Source organism: Nicotiana tabacum, chromosome 6 (genome assembly GCF_000715075.1).
Source record: "Nicotiana tabacum cultivar K326 chromosome 6, ASM71507v2, whole genome shotgun sequence".
Taxonomy (NCBI): domain Eukaryota; kingdom Viridiplantae; phylum Streptophyta; class Magnoliopsida; order Solanales; family Solanaceae; genus Nicotiana; species Nicotiana tabacum.
The window spans coordinates 135045104-135067624 of NC_134085.1; the positions used below are offsets into that span (position 1 = coordinate 135045104).

The 22521-nt window shown below is 39.4% G+C and overlaps 1 protein-coding gene and 1 non-coding gene across 2 annotated transcripts; one reads left to right on the forward strand and one right to left on the reverse strand.

Moving 5' to 3' along the window:
- Positions 1–1263: 1263 nt before the first annotated feature.
- On the reverse strand, positions 1264–16635 carry LOC107812068 (protein DETOXIFICATION 35-like). Its single transcript, XM_075254396.1, has 7 exons — positions 16618–16635; positions 15473–16098; positions 14480–14536; positions 14087–14325; positions 13788–13905; positions 12477–12564; positions 1264–1359 (listed from the first exon to the last, which is right to left on the reverse strand). Exons 1-7 carry the CDS (start codon positions 16618–16620, stop codon positions 1264–1266), a joined length of 1227 nt encoding a protein of 408 aa, XP_075110497.1. The 5' UTR covers positions 16621–16635.
- LOC142182474 (small nucleolar RNA R71) lies at positions 10382–10488 on the forward strand. The gene has a single exon (XR_012711293.1). It is a non-coding gene; the product is annotated as a small nucleolar RNA R71 (small nucleolar RNA).
- Positions 16636–22521: the final 5886 nt, after the last annotated feature.

Genomic DNA, 22521 nt, shown 5'->3' on the forward strand with positions numbered 1-22521 from the left:
CATGCACCCCAGTAAAGCTGGTTAAAACTAAACATCGATGGGGCATACACAACCAAACATAGTGGCATAGGTGGGGTTTTCAGAGATAGTACTGGCAAATGGATTCTAGGTTTCAACAAATACTGCAAAGGCTTGTTCCCATTACACCTGGAACTGCAGGCACTCCATGAAGGACTCCTACTGGCAGTAAAGTTTGATATATTTCCTATAGAAATAGATACGGACTCAACAGAGGTAATGCATTCAATCAACAATGGCCATGCAACCTTAACTAATCTTATTCAATGTTGCAGATTGTTAATGCGCCAGAAGAAGAGCCTCCTGCTCAGGCATACCTTCAGACAAGGGAATGCAGTAGCAGATGCTCTAGCCAAAGATGCAAAAAACAAAGAAAACAAATGCTACAAGCCAGGAAAAACTAAACTTTTTGCTGATGCACCTACTTTTGTGAAACATCTTTATGATAAGGACTTATGTATGGAAAAGTATTTTGTTAAGCAACTATCGATTACTACTTGTAATTTGCTAAAATCTCTAGGAAATCAAAGTGTTGCTAGTGGTGACACTCCAGTAGAAACGGAGATACTGATGTCCCCTGCTGACAATATGGGTTGTAATATGGTAACTATTACTTAGTATACAATATAATATGCTTTTATTACTCAAAAAAAAAAATGTTGGGCCCGTGCTATGCACGGAAAACCTCATCTAGTTTACAAATAGAGTAGAAACGGAAAACTTTTACCGATTGTGATATATCTAAATTAATCTAGTTCTTAGTGGAGCATTATATTGTACACCAATTGGTTACTATTGTCATTTTAACATTGGACACTAACAAGCTTACTTATTCACCTCTTAGCTTTTCCTGAGTCTTTAGCACAAAAAAAATATTTAAAAATAGGATAAAGAAACAGGGAACTACTCAAAGAAACATAGTTTAAAAGACTTGCAACTGCTCAACTCAAACGTGGAAGAAAGTATGGTGCTTAAATAATTAGACCGCTAAAAACCATAAGAAATACAGGAAAGTAAGTGCTTTGAATTTGACAAACTGCCAGAAGCACAGTCAACACCAATAAGAAGTTAGCACAAGCTTTGGACATAACAATAGGATGCTAGCTTGAATCTACAATTCTGAGTGTCTCAAAATTGCCAACGACCATAGGCTAGAATTCTGCACTTCTTCTGAAATTTAAATTGTAATAGAAACATATACATTCAAACTCAACACGAAAATCCAGATTTTCATCCATCATAAACTTAAGCTACACCAATAGGTAAATGGCCCTCGGTAGATTTTTCTGTTTCAAAATCTTGTCCTCCCCATTTACGCATACGCTCTGTCGTATCTTCCACCTGAAATTCAAGTTGTAATTGGTTATCTATATAAGTTGATTGACTCCATCGTAAAATTTACATATTTAATACATACTTTTACTACTAATAATACAAAACTTGGAACTTAGCCAAAAGGTTTAAATTAACTTGAAACTTGACTGGAGTATAACATTTTATAATTAACAGCTTGCAAACACAGTAGTACTGACTTTTTTTTAGCAATCTGTTGTACAACTAACATACTATTATCCCACACTACGGGATATGGGGTTTAACGATTTGTAGTGCGTTTGTTAAATAGGTTTTTCAATACGCTTATTCAATTATTCTTAACAAAAGAAAATTATTAATAGGATGATGCAAACGCTTGAGATAACACATTGTTGCAAATTACATATAACCTACTTAAGTTATGCACACTAATTATTCGTTGGACTTACCAAATTCTTTAGAATCAACTTCCCCAAAATTGTGAATAACAGTTGATGGTATATTTAATAACTAAGATTGAAAGTCAATAAACAGTTGTAAACTAAATAAGCTTAAGTTGTGAACAATAATGAGAAGGTTCTAAGTTAGTGATTTCCCCTATTGATGGAATCCCTTCTGTTTATGTTTCATATAGATTTACCAACACATCTCTATCAACCATGAACACTCTTTTTACCGTGAATCTCTCCCGAGTAATCACGACAATTTACTAGACGCGCTCTCCCGAGATACGCTAGCTGGCTTTGTTTATTATAGTTCACTTTAGATTGCACCCAAGACTTCGTTATCCCTAATCCCTCCTTTAAACCCCCAGTTATAAATCCCTCTTATACTTTGGGAGTGATGTTGTTCAACAATCACCAAAATATGCACTCTCTCCCGAGTTATGCACACTAATTAGGCACAGCTAATTGAGGATCCTGTCAATTAACTACAACAAATACTTAGTTGAACAAATAGAGATTAAACTGGCAAACTATATTAACATAATCAAGAAGTTCATCCTTCAATAGGTTCCATCAAAACCCTAGACAAAGGATTTAGCTATTCATGACAATGGGTAAATAAACTATGAAAATATTCATGATCAAAATTGCAAGAAAAATAAAGAGAAGAAGTAAATATGATGTTTTGGGTGATCTCTCACACTTGTTTCTCTTGCCAAAGTACTTTCTAAAACATTACATGCCTCCCTTGGACGAATTCTATTGTTTAATATAGGGTGTTGGGCTAAACATCCCGTGTTTTGCACTTCAGTCCCTCAATTTTTCGCTTCCTATCGCGGTCCTACCGCGGTTATGCCAGGACCGCGGCCAACTAGCCTCTCAGAATCCGCAACAGCCTTCTGCCGCGGTCCGACCGCGGTTACGCCGGGACCGCAACAGTCCATCTCCAGTTCTGGTTTTTGCTGCCTTAGCGTGGTGCACTTAGCAGATATTGTAAGATTGGCCTCTTTTTTTCCGTAATTGATCGCAAAAGTACTTCATAGACTTCTTTTATTGTATATAGCCTGCAAAGCATGAAAAGCACTAATCAGAGCATTTTGTTATCACTTTTTACCATAAAAACTATACAAGAAGGTGGTTCTTTAGGGCCTAATTATAGTCCAATTCACCTATTATCAACACTCCACACTTAAATCTTTGCTCTTCCTCGAGCAAGTTGAACCACACTTCTAGACCTAATCATTCGATGCATTACCCAGTTTATGTCACACCCGCCATTATGAAAGAACAACCTAAGTAGTGCAATAGCCACATCTCAGATGAAGACTCTAATGCCATGCCACACTCGTGCTTACTCTAGTTACTCTAAACAGAGGTGAAAACTTTCTTTTTCTTCCTGAGTCACATGCCCTCACATAACATTTCTGAGAGAAGTTCCACACACATAAAATCAAGCAACAAGGAACTATAGATAGAACGAATCCACTCACTCTCAGCAAAGAACATTCACATGCCACACAGATACACCATAAGCTTGCCCTTAGTGTAATACTCTACTAATCGAGTTGTTCAGTCCAAGATCAAGAGGTCTTTATTTGGTTATAATGTAGGCTAAAGGACGGGTAGGATATATTTGGATATAGTGACTAACCTCCCTAAGCACTTTTAATACAATCGTTCCCTTTATTCCAATTTTCATGTTCAACCCAATCATTCTTCCACACTTGTTTCATAGGTGCAACTGGCCTCTCTCTTCTTTTTTTTTAACAGCCATTGCACCATTCAAGTATTTTCCTGATTTTCTTTTTCCCACTTCATTACTACCCCACACTTTGACTTTTATATGCTCTTTAACGATTCAAGTGCTTCTAGGAGGTACAGGTTCAAACAGTCAAACTATTCAAACACAGGGATGTAGGTTGTTGTAAGGTTATCAAAGAACAGGTTTCAAGCTCGAAGGGGTTAACTATGGCAATATGTATAGGTGGATTCACAATTATACAGGCTACACAAGGAAATGCCTCAATCATCTCTAAGGCCAAACAACTTCTATTTCGCTTTGCAAACACATAGGGCAAGTTCTAGGTATTGCATGCAAGCACAGAATACAAGTATTATCTCACACACACTTGGCATGTAACTCATTCCGAATTAGTTCGTCAACACACTCACGTGAGCGTTCAAGAAAGACAAGGTGTGCAGAATTAAGGCATAAAATTACGAGTGTACAAACGAGCCTAGACGTCGCACCCTCAAGTTCGTTTTAGTTATTTGCATGTGTGTACATTACGGTTTGCATTCTTGCCTTCACCCATCTTAGTCCAATAGAGTCCTAAGGGTCCTAAAAATATTAAAGAAAAATCTACCTAACCCGGTTCAAGAAAAGCCCTTGGAAAAGAACCGTGGTCAAAAGAAAAACCAAGGAGGAATTACTACACTACCTAAAAAGAAAAATAAAAATAAAAAAAATCTAAATGGACTACTTCCCTCAAGAGTACTGTCCAAGTGGTCCGTCCTCAGGAAGAGTCTCCTACATTTATTTATTTTACAACCAATGTATATGTACACTAACAATACACCACTAAAGCAAGTCTCCCACCCCACACAAAAAGAATATGGCATGTCCCCATGTCATAACACAAATAAAGTGTAAAAGGGTAAGAAGACTTCCCTGAGTGTCACTCGGAGTCGGAGACGACGCTGGGATCCACATGACAAGCCCTCCCCAAAGCACGGAACCAAGCTAGCATCCGGCTCTCAGACCTGGCATGCCGCTGAGACATGCCATCCATATGCACATGCAGGACATCCACCGAGGAGCGAAGATCTGCCACCTATTCCTCCAAAGAATGCAACATGGGTCGGCTGGACTGTGATCTAGAGAACCCTGCCCCAGTATGGGGTTGCCGAGAGGATCCGACTCCATCATAGGATCTCCTAGATGGTGCCATGGGTGCTGGGGCGTCATCCTCATCATCAAGCTCAATGGTTGTGGGTGCATCTCTGCCTACTGTGATCTTTGAAGCTCTGAATGCCGCTTTTGCGGGCAAAGCTCCATCTGTAGGATTGGTGGGGACACCATCCAGCAGACACAACCTCGTCACAAGTGAGGAGAAGTAAAACCCCTTAGATAACAGAGGTGATCGAAGGATCATTTCATCTCCAATAATTCTTGCCACATCAAAATCTTTCTTGGTGAGGAAGCACCACACCAATAGAGCCCGTAGGTGGTTCACATCTGTCGTGTTGCCCGTGGGCAATAACCGGCTGCAAATAATGGTGAACCAGCACTTAGCCTCATGTGTGAACGACTTGGAGTGAAGGGTAATGTTTTCCTGTATCCAGATTGGTCGACCCCCTGCGCAGATTGTCTCAATCATAGTGTCCCAAGTGACCCCTTGGGCGTCGTGGTAATGATTAATGTTACCAGTGAACTGGGGCAGCTGCAAGACCTGGCGAATCTTCAGAATTGAGGCATCTACCACCCTACCCCGCACAATCATAGACCGACACAAATTTTCCGAGCAGTTCGCGTAGAACTCCCGGACTATCATCGGGTTTGCCGTCTTAGGTTCATCAAACAAGAATTCCATCTCTCTCCGTCTGATTTCCTCATACATGTCTGCTTTTTCCATACAGAGGGCAGCCCTATCAACAGGAATCTCAGGGATAAAGCTTTTGGTGGCCTTAGCATGAAACGCATCCTCTGCCTCCTGTGACTGGAACCTGGTGGCATCATATATTGGAATTTGGGAAGAGCTGGCCGAGCTCTTTCGCTGTTTTCGGGCCATATTACCTGCAGACAATTCAGGGTAACAATCAGATGCATCCTAACATGTGTCAGTCGGATGGGTACTCAGACTTCGCCACCCGATGGCACCACACAGTTTCCTTTTGTTAAACAATGCCAGTCTACCCAATTAGTAAGGTGCCCAAAGTTGACAACCTCCACTATTGCCCTCACACCACTATTAATTCTACAATTCCGCCATATAATACCCCACACAATCTCTCACAAGTGAATCATGTCAAATGCTACCACCACCACAAACGAAGAAGGGCACAAAGTGCTCCAAAATTTTACAACACACCCCCAATTTTCGGCCATTTAGACCCCTCTACCAAGCTTTACCCTAAAAAATTTGCTTAGTCCTCCAAAACTTCTAAAAATCGCCCCCAAGTTAAGCACAATGAAAATCCAACCATTTAAACATCAATCATGGCCAAAAGAAGCAAATAATGGATAAAAGGAAAGAAAAGAAAGAAAAAAAAATTACTCTAAAATACTACACTAAGTTATGTAAAAGAAAGAGAAAAGAATAGAGAAGCTTACCTTGAGAAGGAATAGAAGAGATAGGTTGTGGAGAGAGAGAGATGGATAAGAAAGGAGGGGCAACAATGGGGTTTGAGGGATGGGAGATGGTGTGAAAGAGAGAAGAGAAGGAGAATGGGATGGGGAATGTGGGTGGTTTGAAGAAAAGAAGGGTTTGGGGGAATAGTGGGGGGGGGGGTTAGGGTTATTAAAAAAAAGAGGGGAAGAAAATAAAAAAAAGGAAAAAAAAATCTGCACTTACCTGGCTCGCGCTGGTCTGCCGCGGTCTTACCGCGGTTACGCTGGGACCGCGGTAGACCCCTTTCAGAGGGTGTATTTGACCGCGGTTACGCTGGGACCGCGGTAGACCCCTTTCAGAGGGTGTATTTGACCGCGGTCCTACCATGGTTACGCTGGGAACGTGGTAGACTTCTTTTAGAGGAGGTCCTTGACCGCGGTCTGGGCATGTTCCTGCTACTTTTTTTTTTCTTTGAAGTTATGCATTACACTTACAACACATTCGTGGGTTGCCTCCCATGCAGTGCCTTATTTAACATCGCGGCAAGACGTAGATGAGCGCATTTAAGTCTCGCTCGACCTCTGTGGTTCAGTCAGGTGTAGCTCAGACACTTCCTTTGGTTTGATCATGCCCACATATAGTTTCAATCTCTACCCATTGACTCTAAATGTACGAGAGTCTTTCTCTGTGGCAATCTCGATAGCACCTGAAGGGAAAACTTCGACCACTCTAAATGGTCCAGACCATCGTGACCTGAGTTTACCCGGAAATAGCCTTAATCGTGAGTTATAAAGCAACACCATATCTCCAGGATTGAAATTTCGCTCCACAATGTTCTTGTCGTGCAACCTCTTCATTCTTTCCTTTTACAACCTTGTGCTCTCAAAAGCAAGATGTCTGAACTCGTCAAGCTCATGCAATTCCGTGATCCTCGTTATGCCCGCAGCCTCAATGTCTAGATTCAATTGTTTTAGTGCCCACCACGCTCTATGTTCAAGTTCCACTGGCAAATGGCAGGCCTTCTTGAATACCAACTTATATGGTGACATACCAATCGGTATTTTAAAAGCAGTTCTATAGGCCCAGAGTGCATCATATAACTTTTTCGCCCAATCAGTTCTTGTGGCATTCATAGTCTTGGTTAGCACACTCTTTATCTCTCTGTTGGACACTTCAACCTGCCTACCAGTTTGCGGGTGATAAGGGGTAGCCACCTTGTGGCGTACATCATACTTTGCAAGCAACTTCTCGAAAGCTCTATTACAGAAGTGAGTGCCTCTGTCACTGATAATCGCTCTTGGTGTCCCAAATCTGGTGAATATGTTCTTCTTCAAAAACCCCACCACCACTCTTGCATCATTAGTGGGAAACGCTGCAGCTTCTACCCATTTGGACACGTAATCCACAACAACAAGTATGTACTTATTGTCATAGGAGCTGACGAAGGGACTCATAAAGTCAATCCCCCAGACATCAAACACTTCCACCTCTTGAATTGGGTTCATGGGCATCTCATGGCGACGGGAAATATTCCCGATCCGCTGACATTCATTGCAGTCCTTCACCCATTGGTGCGCATCTTTAAACACTGTTGGCCAAAAGAATCTGGCCTCAAGCACTTTCGCAGCTGTCCTGACCCCTCCAAAATGTCCTCCATAAGCCGATGCATGACAAGCCTGCAAAACAGAAGATTGTTCTATCTCAGGGGCACACCTCCGGATCATATTGTCAACACAAATTCTAAACAGGTAAGGCTCATCCCAATAATACATGCGGCAGTCACGATAAAACTTTTTCTTTTGTACAGATGAAAGGTCATAGGGAACTATACCGCAGGCTAGGTAATTTGCAAAATCTACATACCATGGCGCTTTCTCAAGATTAGTAGCGAGCAGCTGCTCGTCTGGAAAGGTTTCCAGAATATCTTCAACCTCAACTGCATTTTCAGCTCCCTTAAGTCGTGATAGATGATCAGCGACTTGGTTCTCTGTGCCCTTACGGTCACAAATTTCAAGGTCGAATTCTTGCAGCAGCAACACCCAACGAATCAGGCGCGACTTAGACTCCTTCTTCTCAATCAAGTACCTGAGAGCTGCATGATCAGTGTATACAATTACCTTAGAACCAATCAGATATAATCTGAACTTGTCGAAAGCAAACACCACAGCCAACATCTCCTTCTCAGTCACAGTATAGTTCAGCTGGGCTCCACTCAGCATTCTACTAGCATTGTAGATTGGATGCATCAGCTTGTCCTTCCGTTGTCCCAGCACCGCCCCCAGTGCGTAGTCACTGGCATCACACATGAGTTCGAATGGTTGCTCCCAATTGGGGGCAACAATGATAGGTGCTGTGACCAATCTCTTTTTCAGCTCCTCGAATGCTACCCTGCAATCATCAGAAAACAAGAAAGGGTGATCTTTTTCTAATAACTTACAGAGAGGGTTGGCAATTTTTGAGAAGTCTTTTATGAATCTCCGGTAGAAACCGGCATGCCTAAGGAAGCTTCTGATTGCTTTGACTGAAGTTGGAGGAGGTAGCTTTGCTATTACATCCACTTTAGCACGATCCACCTCAATCCTTTGCTTGACACCCGGTACCCCAAGACTATGCCTTCTTGTACCATGAAGTGGCACTTCTCCCAGTTCAGAACCAAGTTAGTCTCGATACACCGTTTCAGCACACGCGTCAGATTTATCAGGCACTCATCAAATGAATTCCCCACCACTGAGAAGTCATCCATGAACACCTCCATTATGTCCTCTACCATGTCAGTGAATATGGCCATCATGCACCGTCGGAATGTGGCGGGTGTGTTGCATAGGCCAAAGGACATCCTCCGAAAGATTGATACTGGCCCCTAGATCACACAGTGCTTTAACATAAGCAAAATTACCAATAGTGCATGGAATTGTAAAGCTCCCTAGGTCAGACAGCTTTTCTGCAATTGGTCTAGTCACCACTGCACTACATGTGTGAGTAAGAGTAACTGTGGCCAAGTCTTGGAAATCAAACTTTCGGGACATCAAGTCCTTCATCATTTTTGCATACCCAGGCATCTCCTTCAAAGCTTCAATCAATGGTATGTTTACCTGGATTTGTTTCAGTATTTCGAAGAACTTCTTGTATTGTTCCTCCTTTTGATACTTAGCCAGCCTCTGAGGGAAAGGTGCATGAGGTCTCTTCTTCCCAATCAACTGGGATTGATCCTTATCAGCTGCTACATCAACTACTGGTTCCTGGACTGTCTCAGCTTCTTTCTTGGTCGCATTCTGAATGCTATTATCTTCCTGGGCAGGCTGAACTGACATCTCCGTCAGTTTCGTTGACTCATCCAGCTCAATGGGTACTGGTATAAGTGTCTCAGCTTGTCTAATTTCTCGAGCCCTCTCTTGATCTACATCTAGATCTCTGCCATTACGTAGACTTACAGCCATCAGCTGCTTTGGGCCTTGATCTTTTGGATTTATTTGGGTGTCTGCAGGTAGTGTCCCATGAGGACGATTGTTCAGAGACATAGAAATTTGGCCCACCTGCACTTCAATATTCTTGATTGTTGCATCATGTGCATCCACTCTCTCATTAATCTTTGCATTAGACCTAATAACCTGCTGCATCATTGCCTCAAGTCTAGCAAACCCATCTTCCTGCCTTCCACCATGCTGCTGCTGAGGAGGGTGATACCCCTGCTGCTGATTCTGATTATTATATCCATGTGGCCTTGGGTAAGGTGCCATATTGTTAGGGGGTCTCATACCTCCCATGTTTCCATTGTTGAACTGTGGATGGACTGGCCTGTATTGCTGATTTTGCTGGCCCCAATTCTGACCACCATGTCTCTGTCCTCTATAATTAGACACATAATTCATGTCTTCAGGGTAGTGGTGATGATCATGTTCTACATTTCATTGGTTACCGATTGACTGACTAATGCAAGATGCGCACAAGCCCCTATTGGTAGTATCTACGATGTGTACCTGCTGTTTCTGCCCTGACTCTTCCACCTTTTTGGTGAGTATACTCATCTGTGTCAATAAGATGGACATATTTTCAGCCATAGAGTTGGATGGATCTAAGGGCACTGAGTGAACCACTGGAGTGATAGGTGCATTCCTGGTTGTCCATCCCGAATTTTGTGCCATCTTGTCAAGCAGACTCTGGCCTTCTCTCCATGTTTTGCTCAAAAATGCTCCACCAGCTGAAGCATCAACAATGTTCTTCACGCTATCTCACAATCCCATGTAAAACCGTCGCCCCAACATCAGATCTAGAATACCATGGTGCGGGCATATAACCAGCATCCCTTTAAAGCGCTCCCATGTTTCATGCAGTGTCTCCATTGGTTTCTGTTTAAAACTCAAAATTTCATCAATTTGTTGAGTAGTCTTATTGGGTGGGTGGAACTTGTTATGGAATTGCCTGACTAACTCATCCCAAGTTGTTATAGAATTTATGGGAAGTGAGTTTAGCCAAGTCTGGTCAGCTCCTGTCACTGAGAATGGAAACAATAACAGCTTGATTGCTTCAGGAGTTACGTTGGGCTGCCTTTGGGTTTTACAGATAGAGAGGAAGTTCTTCAAGTGCTGCTGAGGATCTTCGACTTGCGACCCCGAAAATAGTCCCTTGTTCTGCAACAAGTGCAGCATGTTATTCGTAATTTGGAATGACTCAGCCTGTATCTGCGGAACTACAATGGTTGTGGACAGATTTTCAGCTGTGGGTTGTGCCCAGTCATAGAGCGCATCCTCTAGCACTATTGGTACCGCTGGGTTTTCCTCGTGATCCCCCATGACTGTTTCGACTTGTGCAGTTGTTGGTTGTTGTTTGTTTTTTTGATTAGCCCGATTCAAGGCCTTGAAAACTTTCTCGGGATCTGATAATGCTTCAAATACTTCACCAGATCTCGATGAGTTTCTAGGCATGCACATGTGCAACCAAGTCAACAAACGTTAAAATTTCAATGTAAAAATTGGGTATAGAGAAAAATGACTACAATAAGAATTTTTGTACTTCTTTCAATTGTAATTGATAACACCGTTAATTCCCCGGCAACGGCGCCAAAATTTGATCACGCCCAACTATGCCTTATAAAAGGACAATGCGGACGTTACAAATATAACTTGAGTATTTATGCCTAGAGTCGAATCCACAAAGAATTAACCTATCAATTACTTTCGTTGGACTTACTAAATTCTTTAGAATCAACTTCCCCATAGTTGTGAATAACAGTTGATGGTATATTTAATAACTAAGATTGAAAGTCAATAAACAGTTGTAAACTAAATAAGCTTAAGTTGTGAACAATAATGAGAAGGTTCTAAGTTAGTGATTTCCCCTATTGATGAAATCCCTTCTGTTTATGTTTCATATAGATTTACCAACACATCTCTATCAACCATGAACACTCTTTTTACCGTGAATCTCTCCCGAGTAATCACGACAATTTACTAGACGCACTCTCCCGAGATACGCTAGCTGGCTTTGTTTATTATAGTTCACTTTAGATTGCACTCAAGACTTCGTTATCCCTAATCCCGCCTTTAAACTCGCAGTTATAGATCCCTCTTATACATTGGGAGTGATGTTGTTCAACAATCATCTAAATATGCACTCTCTCCCAAGTTATGCACACTAATTAGGCACATCTAATTGAGGATCCTGTCAATTAACTACAACAAATACTTAGTTGAACAAATAGAGATTAAACTGGCAAACTATATTAACATAATCAAGAAGTACATCCTTCAATAGATTCCATCAAAACCCTAGACAAAGGATTTAGCTACTCATGACAATGGGTAAATAAACTATGAAAATATTCATGATCAAAATTGCAAGAAAAATAAAGAGAAGAAGTAAATATGATGTTTTGGGTGATCTCTCACACTTGTTTCTCTTGCCAAAGTACTTTCTAAAACATTACATGCCTCCCTTGGACGAATTCTATTGTTTAATATAGGGTGTTGGGCTAAACATCCCGTGTTTTGCACTTCAGTCCCTCAATTTTTCGCTTCCTATCGCGGTCCTACCGCGGTTATGCCAGGACCGCGGCCAACTAGCCTCTCAGAATCCGCAACAGCCTTCTGCCGCGGTCCGACCGCGGTTACGCCGGGACCGCAGCAGTCCATCTCCAGTTCTGGTTTTTGCTGCCTTAGCGTGGTGCACTTAGCAGATATTGTAAGATTGACCTCTTTTTCTCCGTAATTGATCCCAAAAGTACTTCATAGACTTCTTTTATTGTATATAGCCTGCAAAGCATGAAAAGCACTAATCAGAGCATTTTGTTATCACTTTTTACCATAAAAACTATACAAGAAGATGATTCTTTAGGGCCTAATTATAGTCCAATTCACCTATTATCACCTACCTCCGTACTCCAATTAGTCTTATACAGTATAATCAAGAGCACAAGGGTCTGCAAAGCTGCCCCTGCTATCATCCCCAACCAAAGTCCCCGAAAATGCGTAACTAAATTTATTTTAAAATTCAGGGTTAATGAAGCAATGTGAACATTAAATTGACAAGAACAGATACTTCATCTTCTTCTCAGCAAGAGGTATTAAAAACTAGTCCAAAAATTATGTCGACAATCAAGCTTTGCTTCATCACATTGGTTTTCATTTGATTCATTTCCTCCAACATAAAGGCTGCTTTTATATGCCAAAGTTTCTTATTTCGATGATCTTGCCTAAGAAAATTAAAAAATTTAGTTACCTTTGCTTAGGGATGTACAAAGGAAACCGGCAAATCGCACCAACCCGATAATCCGAGTCAAATCGAGAAAAAAAACCCGACTATGGTTTGGTTTGATTTGGTTTGGTGTTGGAAAAAAAACCCGACCATAATTGGTTTGGTTTGGTTTTAACTAAAGAAAGTCAAACCGAAACCAAACCAACCCGACATTACATATATAGAAATTTTAGATATATTTAATATATAAATATACTTATTGTGATGTAATTTATAAATATTTCTTAAAATTTTTCATAATTTTATCTTTTAAGGTATTATTTCAAGGTTGGACTTAGAACTTTTGTTCCAATAAGTTTTATAGCTATTGATATTAGTAACATAAATAATGCTAACAAAGCCCAAACTAAAATCAAATCAATACTAATGCTAACAAAAGACATTCAATTCAACATTAGGAACGACAATGTATTGAGTATCTATTTTTTGTTTTGTAATGATTTAGATAAAAAAAACATAGCCTATTTATTTTTTCTTTAACGTTTACTCCTGTAATTAATACTCCCTTATTAGTCTACTTATTATAGCATGACTTAGAACTTTTAGATTATGTTTATTTTTATTATGGCTTTTTAATTAACAATATTTATATTACATAATTTTATTGTCTTTATCGTTGAATATTTTAGGATAATGCCATGATACATCTCATATTTTGTATTATTTTCTTGAAAAATACCTTATATAGTTATATCTTACTAGAATTAAAGAAACATTTTGAGTACAAGTTATATATTTTGTGCTACGAAGATTTTAACGGAAAAAAATCCAAAAAAACCCAAATAATCCGAAAACCCGAGAAAAATCGAAATTGAAAAACCCGAGTTTTATTGGTTTGGTTTGGTCTTTAGATTTAATAACCCGACACAATTGATTTGATTTGGTAATTGCAAAATTCGAACCAACCCGAACTATGTATACCTCTACCTTGGTTCCCATTTTTGCTACATAACCAAGAACATATCCAAGAGGGAGTCCAAAAAGGTAATAACAACCAAGATTGATATAAGCCACTAAAGCTTGCCATCCACCTCCAATAGCAACCCCTGCAAACAAATAATATCGCTAATCTTGGAGTTCTAAAGCAATATACTAACAAGACAATAAATAGTTACCATTTAAAAATATTTAAAGAGTATTTGAAAAAAACATGGTGAAAGAAAATTTTGTGCAACTCTCAAAATAGTAGGAGTAATAAGTTAACATAAAGTGGAACGGGAGGAGTACCTGATATTACCGGCTGAACACTATTAAGAACCATAGTGATTCCTAAAAGGAAAGCAAGACCACCAACAGCTTCTTGCATATCTTTGCTGCTTGAAAAGATAATGGCCAGATGATTTCTAGCTAGCAGTACAATTACCATGCAAAGTATCCCAATTAGGAAGCACTGCAACACTGCTATATAGACCGAGTATTTCGTAGCTCTTGGATGTCCTTGCCCTAGTTCATTTGAGACTCGCAGGCTGTTGGTAGATAAATAAGTAAAAAGAAACACAAGAGTATGTGCATCTTTCTGTACATGCTTGCAGTATGATATTTATATATTGTTGTCAACTCCACATTATATGACAAACTCAGAAATTAAGTGCAGGCCTGTTAACCATTAAGACTTATTACCTCATGGCAGCATTAATTCCAATGAATAGCATGTTCTCCCATCCATTGATGTTCATGCTGTAAAACACAACATTTAACAACGGTCAAACATGAACTTGAGAACGAGTCAATAAATGGACGGGGCGTCAAATAGGCGGGTTGAGCCTACTTCGGGTGGGTCAAATTGTACTAAGTCAATAAATGGGCTGGTCATTGACCCATCCAAAAGTTACTTGGTCTTAGATCAGCCCCGGCTCAAGGCGAAAGCAACACAAGTAAAGGCTTTAGGCCCCCAACTTTTTGTGTGCCCCATTTTTTTATTTATTAATAGTAGGTTTTATATTTAAAAAAATCAACAATATTCAATTTTAAGGTAAAATTACAAGATTTGTATGAAAATAAAAATAAATTATTTAGCCATGCGATTGATTAGCTCTATTGTAACTTATAAACAAAATATTAGAAGAAATTGATTATAAAATACTATTCACAATTTTGCATTTCAAAAAGTTTAAAAAATAAACTTTAAATAAAAATATATATGAATTTCTTTTTTAAAAAAAACTTAAAGGCCTCTTAATAAACTTTTGCTTTAGGCCACCAACTTTGTTAAGCCGCCACTAACTGAGATGGACTGTGTCAAAATGGACTAAAATTTGGGTCATATAGCCTAACCCGGCCAATTTTTACCAAGTTTTAATTAATATGTGTTGTTTTCTTATGAATTGTTTAATTACTAAATAAGACTTTTTTCTTTTATTTGGTCATATATATATAACATATCAAACAAAAAAACTTTCTATTTTGGCAAAGTTATTCATGAATCAATTTGAACTAAAAATCAGTCCAACTTTAAATGAGTTAAGATGAGTTGGGTCAAGATGAGATGACTTTAGTAAATGGGCGGGTTCAACCTTTGGGGATCATTTGGGCTTGGGCCAAATTTGAGAGTCGTGCGTAGTAGGATGATTAATGTGATGGAACAGCACGTTAGTAGAGTGTAACATTACTCACCAAATTGAAATGGAGCCAACTGCTATGACGGCGTTATTAAGATGGCCAACAAGGAGGATAATACTCATCATATACCAGACCTCAAGGCATAACATAACAGCTGAAGCAATGGAAAGTCTAACAAATGCCCAAATCTCATTAAACGCCGCCCACGATAATCCCTTCCACCCATCCTTACACCAACCAACAACATAACCAAGCTGAGCTATAGCAGTAAGCCAACTGGTAAGATCAAATGCTATAGCAGCACCAGTGGTTCCCCATCCAAATGTATAAATAAAGAGCCAAAGAAATAGTGCGTGAACCAGCAAAGCCGCGAACCCAATCCCAGCAAGCACATCCACTTTGCTCTGAGCTGGAAGAAATTTAGAGGTCGGGAAATTGATGGCAAGTGAAAACACTTGTAGGATGATTAACATAGTGTATCTTCCAGCGAGCTTCGCAATTGCAATTTCTTGGCCCAGCAATTCGAGAACTGGAGTTGCGAATAAGTAAATGGGCAAGAGAATGACACAAGTTGCTAGTAGAATTATGATGGAGCGTTGCATGTAAACACCTAGCATGTGTACTTGCCCTGCTCCATACGCCTGTCCACATAGTGTCTCCAGGGCACTTCCCATTCCCATCTGAAAAATATATGGAAACGATATTATTCAATCGATAAAGTATATGACTATATAAATCCTCCATGTTCCTTCTGTCGAATTCATCTTAATAATATAATCCAAATAATTTGTCTTATAAGGTAAATAAAAGTTGCTGTACAACTAGGCCTTTTAATACATTTATCTCTACATACTAGTCCAACTAAATGAAATGAATTGTCGTAGAATCCCGAACGCTAACTCATAAAATTCAAATCCTGCCTCCACCTTTGACTGGACAACAATTAAGACGTAAGTCTACATTAGACATGGCAAAACTATCCTATAAGCTCCAACTACTATGGCACCGAATTTAAAATTTTATACTGATTTTTGAGATGGGCTCAAGGATTGAGATTGACAATAAGTTACTTTCCAAGATTTGCATTAATGTATATGCTACTACAGCACTATCACTTTATCGACAATCTTTTTCTCTTCTAATGTTTTATCAAAATGTAGTAAGTTTAAGTTAGATAAGAAGGGAAACAGAGAGCAAACCATGAAGCCAAAAGAGAAGGTACTGATGACAGTCTCAGCAATAGAAATAGCAGAGAGCTCAATATTTCCAAGATGTCCTACAAAAATATTGGTAAGGGAATTGACTCCATATTGGCATATTATTTTGAAGGCTATTGGACCTCCTATCCTCCACAGCTTGACTGTCTCAATGCAGAAAATTGCCCACCAATCTTTAAAACTTTTTGCCGGCCGGTAGTCTCCGTCGGCGCCGACTAGATGGTTGTGGTCGCTGGAGTATGTGTTTAACCAAAAATCTGAGTCTTTGGTCAAAGCTAGAAAGAAATTCAGGTTACTGATAATCAGGAGACGAAAATAAAATATTTTTGAGAATGATGGTAAAACAGTAAATAATTTTGTATTTCAGTAAGATCTCAATCGTATTTCGTGTCCCTACAGATGTTGAGTCTTTCCCCTTTTATAGTTGATTCTAGGAGAAGATATAATGTGTTTGTCTTAATGAGGCAATTATGAGCAATAAATGATATTTAAAAGAAACGTTACACAATCATTTCTATTTAATTCAGATTCTCTAACATATTTGACATTTAATGCTGTATTTAAACTCTTTTACGTCATCGGATTCGTATCTTCAACTTCTTCTAATCTTTGATCTTTAAACGACTCGAATAGGTACGAGACTCGTACCTACTTTAGTAACGGTCCACACCTATGTTGCTTTCTTTTCCCCCTATCTGTTGTCGCCCGTGCCTCTTGGCTATTTATTGCGTTTTGACCTTTTGACCAGTCCACGTGTCATGACACGTCATCTTCAATATTCAGACTCAGTTTTTTCCCAATACAGATAGTCCCCCCACTTTCCATTTATTTATCCATTAAATATTTGGGAAGTGGACCTTCACAAAAAGGGAATTTTTTGTTGTAATCAATGCTATGACAGTACTGACGCCCCAGTTGTCTTTTCTATTTAATGCTCTGCACACGTGTCACCTTCCGATTGGTTTTGTAATTCTGCAGCCTTTTTCCAAGGTTTATTCATCCCTTATATTCACGAAGCGATAGTTGCCTTTATTATAGGCTTTCCATCATTACACTTCTTTGCTTGACGGTTGCTATTATATACATATATATCCTTTTTCCCTTTGTCCTTTTCTTCATAAACCCTTAACAGATCCTTTACTCTTTATTTCTACTCCTTTCTCCTTGAGTTCATCCTTTTCTCTGCAATGGCATCTCCGAATCCTAACCCTAAAAGAATCCCAATTCTTGATAGCTTCCCCAATGCCCCTTTAAGACATAGAAGAGGAAGAGGTGGCAGGCTTCGTAGCCTAGGATCCGTTCGTGGTGGTGCCTCTGGTTCTGTCAAGCCTTCTTCTAGCTCCGGTACTATTTCCAGAGGTTCTATCACTAAGAAATCTTCCTCTAAAGGTAAAGAACTTCCTGAGCCTCTTCAAGAGCCTTTAGTTGAGGAAATAGTACCCAACGACCTATCTTTTGAGAATGATAGGAAATCTCTTTGTGAGCAAGTTGTCAATTTAGAGAAAGCTGACACTTTCCCTTCTTTAATCACTGAACCTTTGGTTTCTTTTGTTCGAAAAGATTGCAACTGGAGAAGTGATTTTCGTATAGTAATCCCTAATCCAAATCAAAGAATATCTTCTTTTAGGATTGGATTTTCTTTTGTTTATACTTACCCCTTCACTTTGGGATTTATTCCTGCTATTGACCCAGTCATACTTGATTTCTGTCATTTTTTCAAAATTTGTTTGGGACAAATTGGTCCCCTTGTATGGAGAACAGTGGCTTGTTTGAGGTATTTATCTGTTAAAGCCGGTGTTGATTTTTCCTTTCCCCACCTTATTCATCTTTACCACCCCAAGTTATTTCGCAATGGAGTTTTTACTCTAACTACAAGAAGTAAAAGGGTCTTAGTAAGCCCTGAAGATGACAAGGACTGCGGGTGGTACACTCGTTATGTTGCGGTACGCACAGTTGATTTGGTAGGTAAAACAAATATCCCCTTCCCTGAGAAGTGGAACTTTGCACGTAAGTTTTTTTTTACTTACCGTTCTTACCTCTTAAGAATTTCAACTTCTTTTCTAATTTCATCCTTTTTTGCTTTTCTATAGCAACCATGGGAGATGTGGAACCCGTTCCTAATTCCTGTGGTTGGGTAAATTTAATCATGAAAGCTGTGCCTATGGAGGCGATAACGTGGAAATCCATTTCCAATTTACATGGTTGGAAAGTGAAAACTCACGGTATGCATCTCTTTATCATTTTTCGTATGACAAGTCCTTTATTTTTTCTAACTTTTTTTTTAAATCCTTCTTTTTGTCAGGATTTGTTATTCGAGGAATGACAACGAAGTGGCTACTGCCCTTCGAGCCTCTTCTGGTACTTCTCTTTCTGTGGAGAGAACTCAAACTAGGCTGTCAAAGAGGAAAGTTGTAGAAAAAGATTCTGAGGACGATGAAGACGAAGACACCTCTTTGATAGCTAGACCAAGAGCCAGGAGACGCATAGTTTCCGAGAATGAAGTTGAAGTTACCCCTATTTGTGCCTCTCTTACTGAACCTGTTCACATTCCCTCTGAAGATGAAACCACTCCGAGGGACACCAACGAATCTATTCATCGTCTCTTCGTTGGTGGTTTTGAAAGTGGAGAACTAGGTCCAGTTTTAGATGAAGTTCCTCTTTCTTCTTCTGTTCCCATTCCTTCTTCTTCTGCTTCCTTACCTACTTCTGCTCCCTTACCTGCTTCGAGTCCTATGACTCCTGTTATTTTCACTTCTTCTACCACTCTTCCTTCTATAGCTCCCCCTTCCTCTGTTCAATATGCAGAGGAGGGTTCTAGTAGTAGAAGCTTGGCTATGAGGAGCGTTACGCTTGAAGTTCCTGCTAACAACAACCTTTTAAGGAAGTCTGGTGGAGCAGATGACCGGCTTAGGCCTTTGATTGGAGATATTGAGAAGAAGAAGATGGACAACCATAGCTGCTTAACTTTGATGAATGACATTGTTCATTCTACTTTGAAGGTATTCTTCCTTCACTTACTAACAAGTTTTTTTAAAAAAAAATTATTATTTCTATGAATTGTCACTGCAGGCTAACCTCATTGGTACAGAATTGATGGGAAGAATTTCCCTTCTAGAAAAGAAAGCCCGTGAGTCTGAAAAGTCTATCCACGAGGCTGAGTAAATAGCCAGGGGATCACACTAGAAGCAGCAAATTGGAAAGAGTAGTTTGAGAATGCTCAGGGAACTATAGAAGAATTGCTAGAGAGTAGAAATCTCCTGGAGCAACAAAAGCGAGGTCTGACTTCTGAGCTAGCAGTTGCCAAGGCTTCTTCAAGCCAATTTGAGAAAGATAAAGAGTGCCTTGAGTGTTCATTTTCAGAAAAACTATCAAATTGTAGTGAAGAGATCAGAGAACTTAAGGTACTCTTGGCCAAGAAAGAAGAGTATGCAGGAGAGTTAGTGCAAAGCTTGACTCAAGCTCAAGCTGATTTAAAAATCTCTTCTGATAAGGTACGTACCTTAGAGAGTTCTCATGCCTCCCTTGAAGCATCCTTTGAATCCTCTTTAGCTGAAAACCAAGTGTTAAAGAATGATTTTGCTATGTGGGAAAGGGAGTATGAACTTCTTGAGGAGAATTTTAACATAGAGGTGAGTTGGGCTTTTCTAAACTCTCGTCGTGATGCTTTAATAGAGGCCAGTCAAGAAAACTTTGATTTAAACTCAGAGTTGGCCAAAGTTTTAGAGACCATTGAGAGAACCCAACAACCACTTGACTTTCCCTCTCCGTCAATTGAAGCTCCCGTGGCTGAAGAACCTTTAAATGAAGAAGCCGTTGCTATGGCAGTTGAAGTTGAAAATGTTGCAATTCCAGCTTCAGAGGGTGAAACTTCTATGACTCAGTCTGTGGAAGTTGAAGCTTCCGTGACTCTTGCTTCCCTCGTTGATCCTAACATTTCAAGCTCAGCTGAAACCGTTCCTGTTGCTGCTTCTTCAGAAGTTGCCAAAGTGTCTGTGGCTGAAAGTGAAATTAATATTGCAACTTCTGATGTGCTAACCCCTTCAATTGGATGATGGTTTTATCCCTTAGTTTTTAAAGGATTTTTTGGTGAAAGTCCCCAGTTATCATAATGGGGCACTTGTATAAACTTTTATTGACTAAGTTTCTACTTAGTCTTTTTAATTATATTAAGAAGTTTTGTTAGTACTCCAATGTGTTCTATTCTTGCCTTTTCCTTACTTATTTAGGACTTATAGAATAGTTTAGCATTTTTATCCTTTGAAAATGCTTTATGATTCTTCTCATGACTTATTAACATGAGGTTTATAAAAGAGGGCCCTTTTATTTTATCGACACTTAATGAAGAAGACGTCTCAACTTCACAATGGTGTTATAATACGATGAAAGAAATAGGAATACACATGTTTTGTATGAAACAACTTTGACAAGTTTTATTCATGAACTTTAACAAGTTTTTTGACTATTACATGTATTAAAATACATCTATAACTTCCTCGTAACTGTTTTTCTTGTAACAGATTTTTACATAATATAAAATAAACAAGGTTTTTCTTCATAACCTGTTTCAGTACATAGTCATGACCCTATCTTTATATGAAGAGTTTGAGAGGTGACTTCGTTTATGAGTTTGAGAGATGACTCTGTTGTTCTCATAGGAAAAACATTATGATGAATGTCTTGTGTTTGTTGAACACGATGATGAATGCTGAAGACTTCGTAACTTTTTCTCAACACTTGCCTCTTTGTGGCCGACTTTTGTTCGATATTCATATCTGTTTTTCTACACATATCTATGTATAATATGTAGTCCCCCAAGTGTTTGAGCGGTGAAATATGAAGCCTCGAGCACTTGTTTATTTCTTTCAATTTGGTCCTTTTCCTGAAACAGAAAAATATACGGGACTCGGAGGTGCGATTATAGATGAAGACTGCCTAACTCGTGTGTATTTTCATCAGATTAATTGTAACCCTAGGCTGGGAATTTTAGAATACTCCATTTTACCTTGCAGGTCGTGACTCATCATTTGGCACGAGTTAGGGTTTTTTCCTAGCATCTAAAATCGTTAGTAAAACTTTAATAATTCAAAAGAAAAATTTTAACATGGCGATACCTGACAGTGGGTACTTTCTCAGAAGTAATATCTCTTTAAATGGACGGCATTCCAATGTGAGAGTAAAACTTTGCCGTCCATTGTCTCCAACTCGTATGCTCCTTTTCCCGCAATGTCACGAACTATGTATGGTCCTTCCCACGTTGGACTTAGCTTTCCTGAATTAGCAGCCTTTGCATATTGGAACACCTTTTTAAGCACGAAGTCCCTAATTTTGAAAAATCTGAGGCGTGCTTTCCTATTGTAATATCATTCAATTACTTGCTTTTGTGCTGCCATTCTTATCAATGCAGTTTCTCTTCTTCCTTCAAGCAAATCAAGGTTGACCCGCATCTCTTCATCATTAGATTCCTCCGTTGCCCGAACGTACCGTGTGCTTGGTTCACCTATTTCAACTGGAATTAAGGCTTCCGCACCATAAACCATTGAAAATGGTGTTTCTCCAGTGCTTGTTTTTGTCGTTGTACGATAAGCCCATAATACTCCAGGTAATACCTCAGACCAATTACCTTTTGAATCCTGTAACCTGTTCTTCAAGTTGTTGATAATGACTTTGTTAATGGATTCCGCTTGTCCATTACCCACTGGATGGTATGGCGTAGACATTATCCTTTTAATTTGCCAACTTTGAAAAAATTCTGTGATTTGAGCTCCTATGAATTGTGGTCCATTGTCACACACAATCTCCTTTGGTGCTCCAAAACGGCATATTATATTTCGCCATATGAAGTCTTTAACTTCCTTCTCTCGTACCTGTTTAAATGTTCCTGCTTCT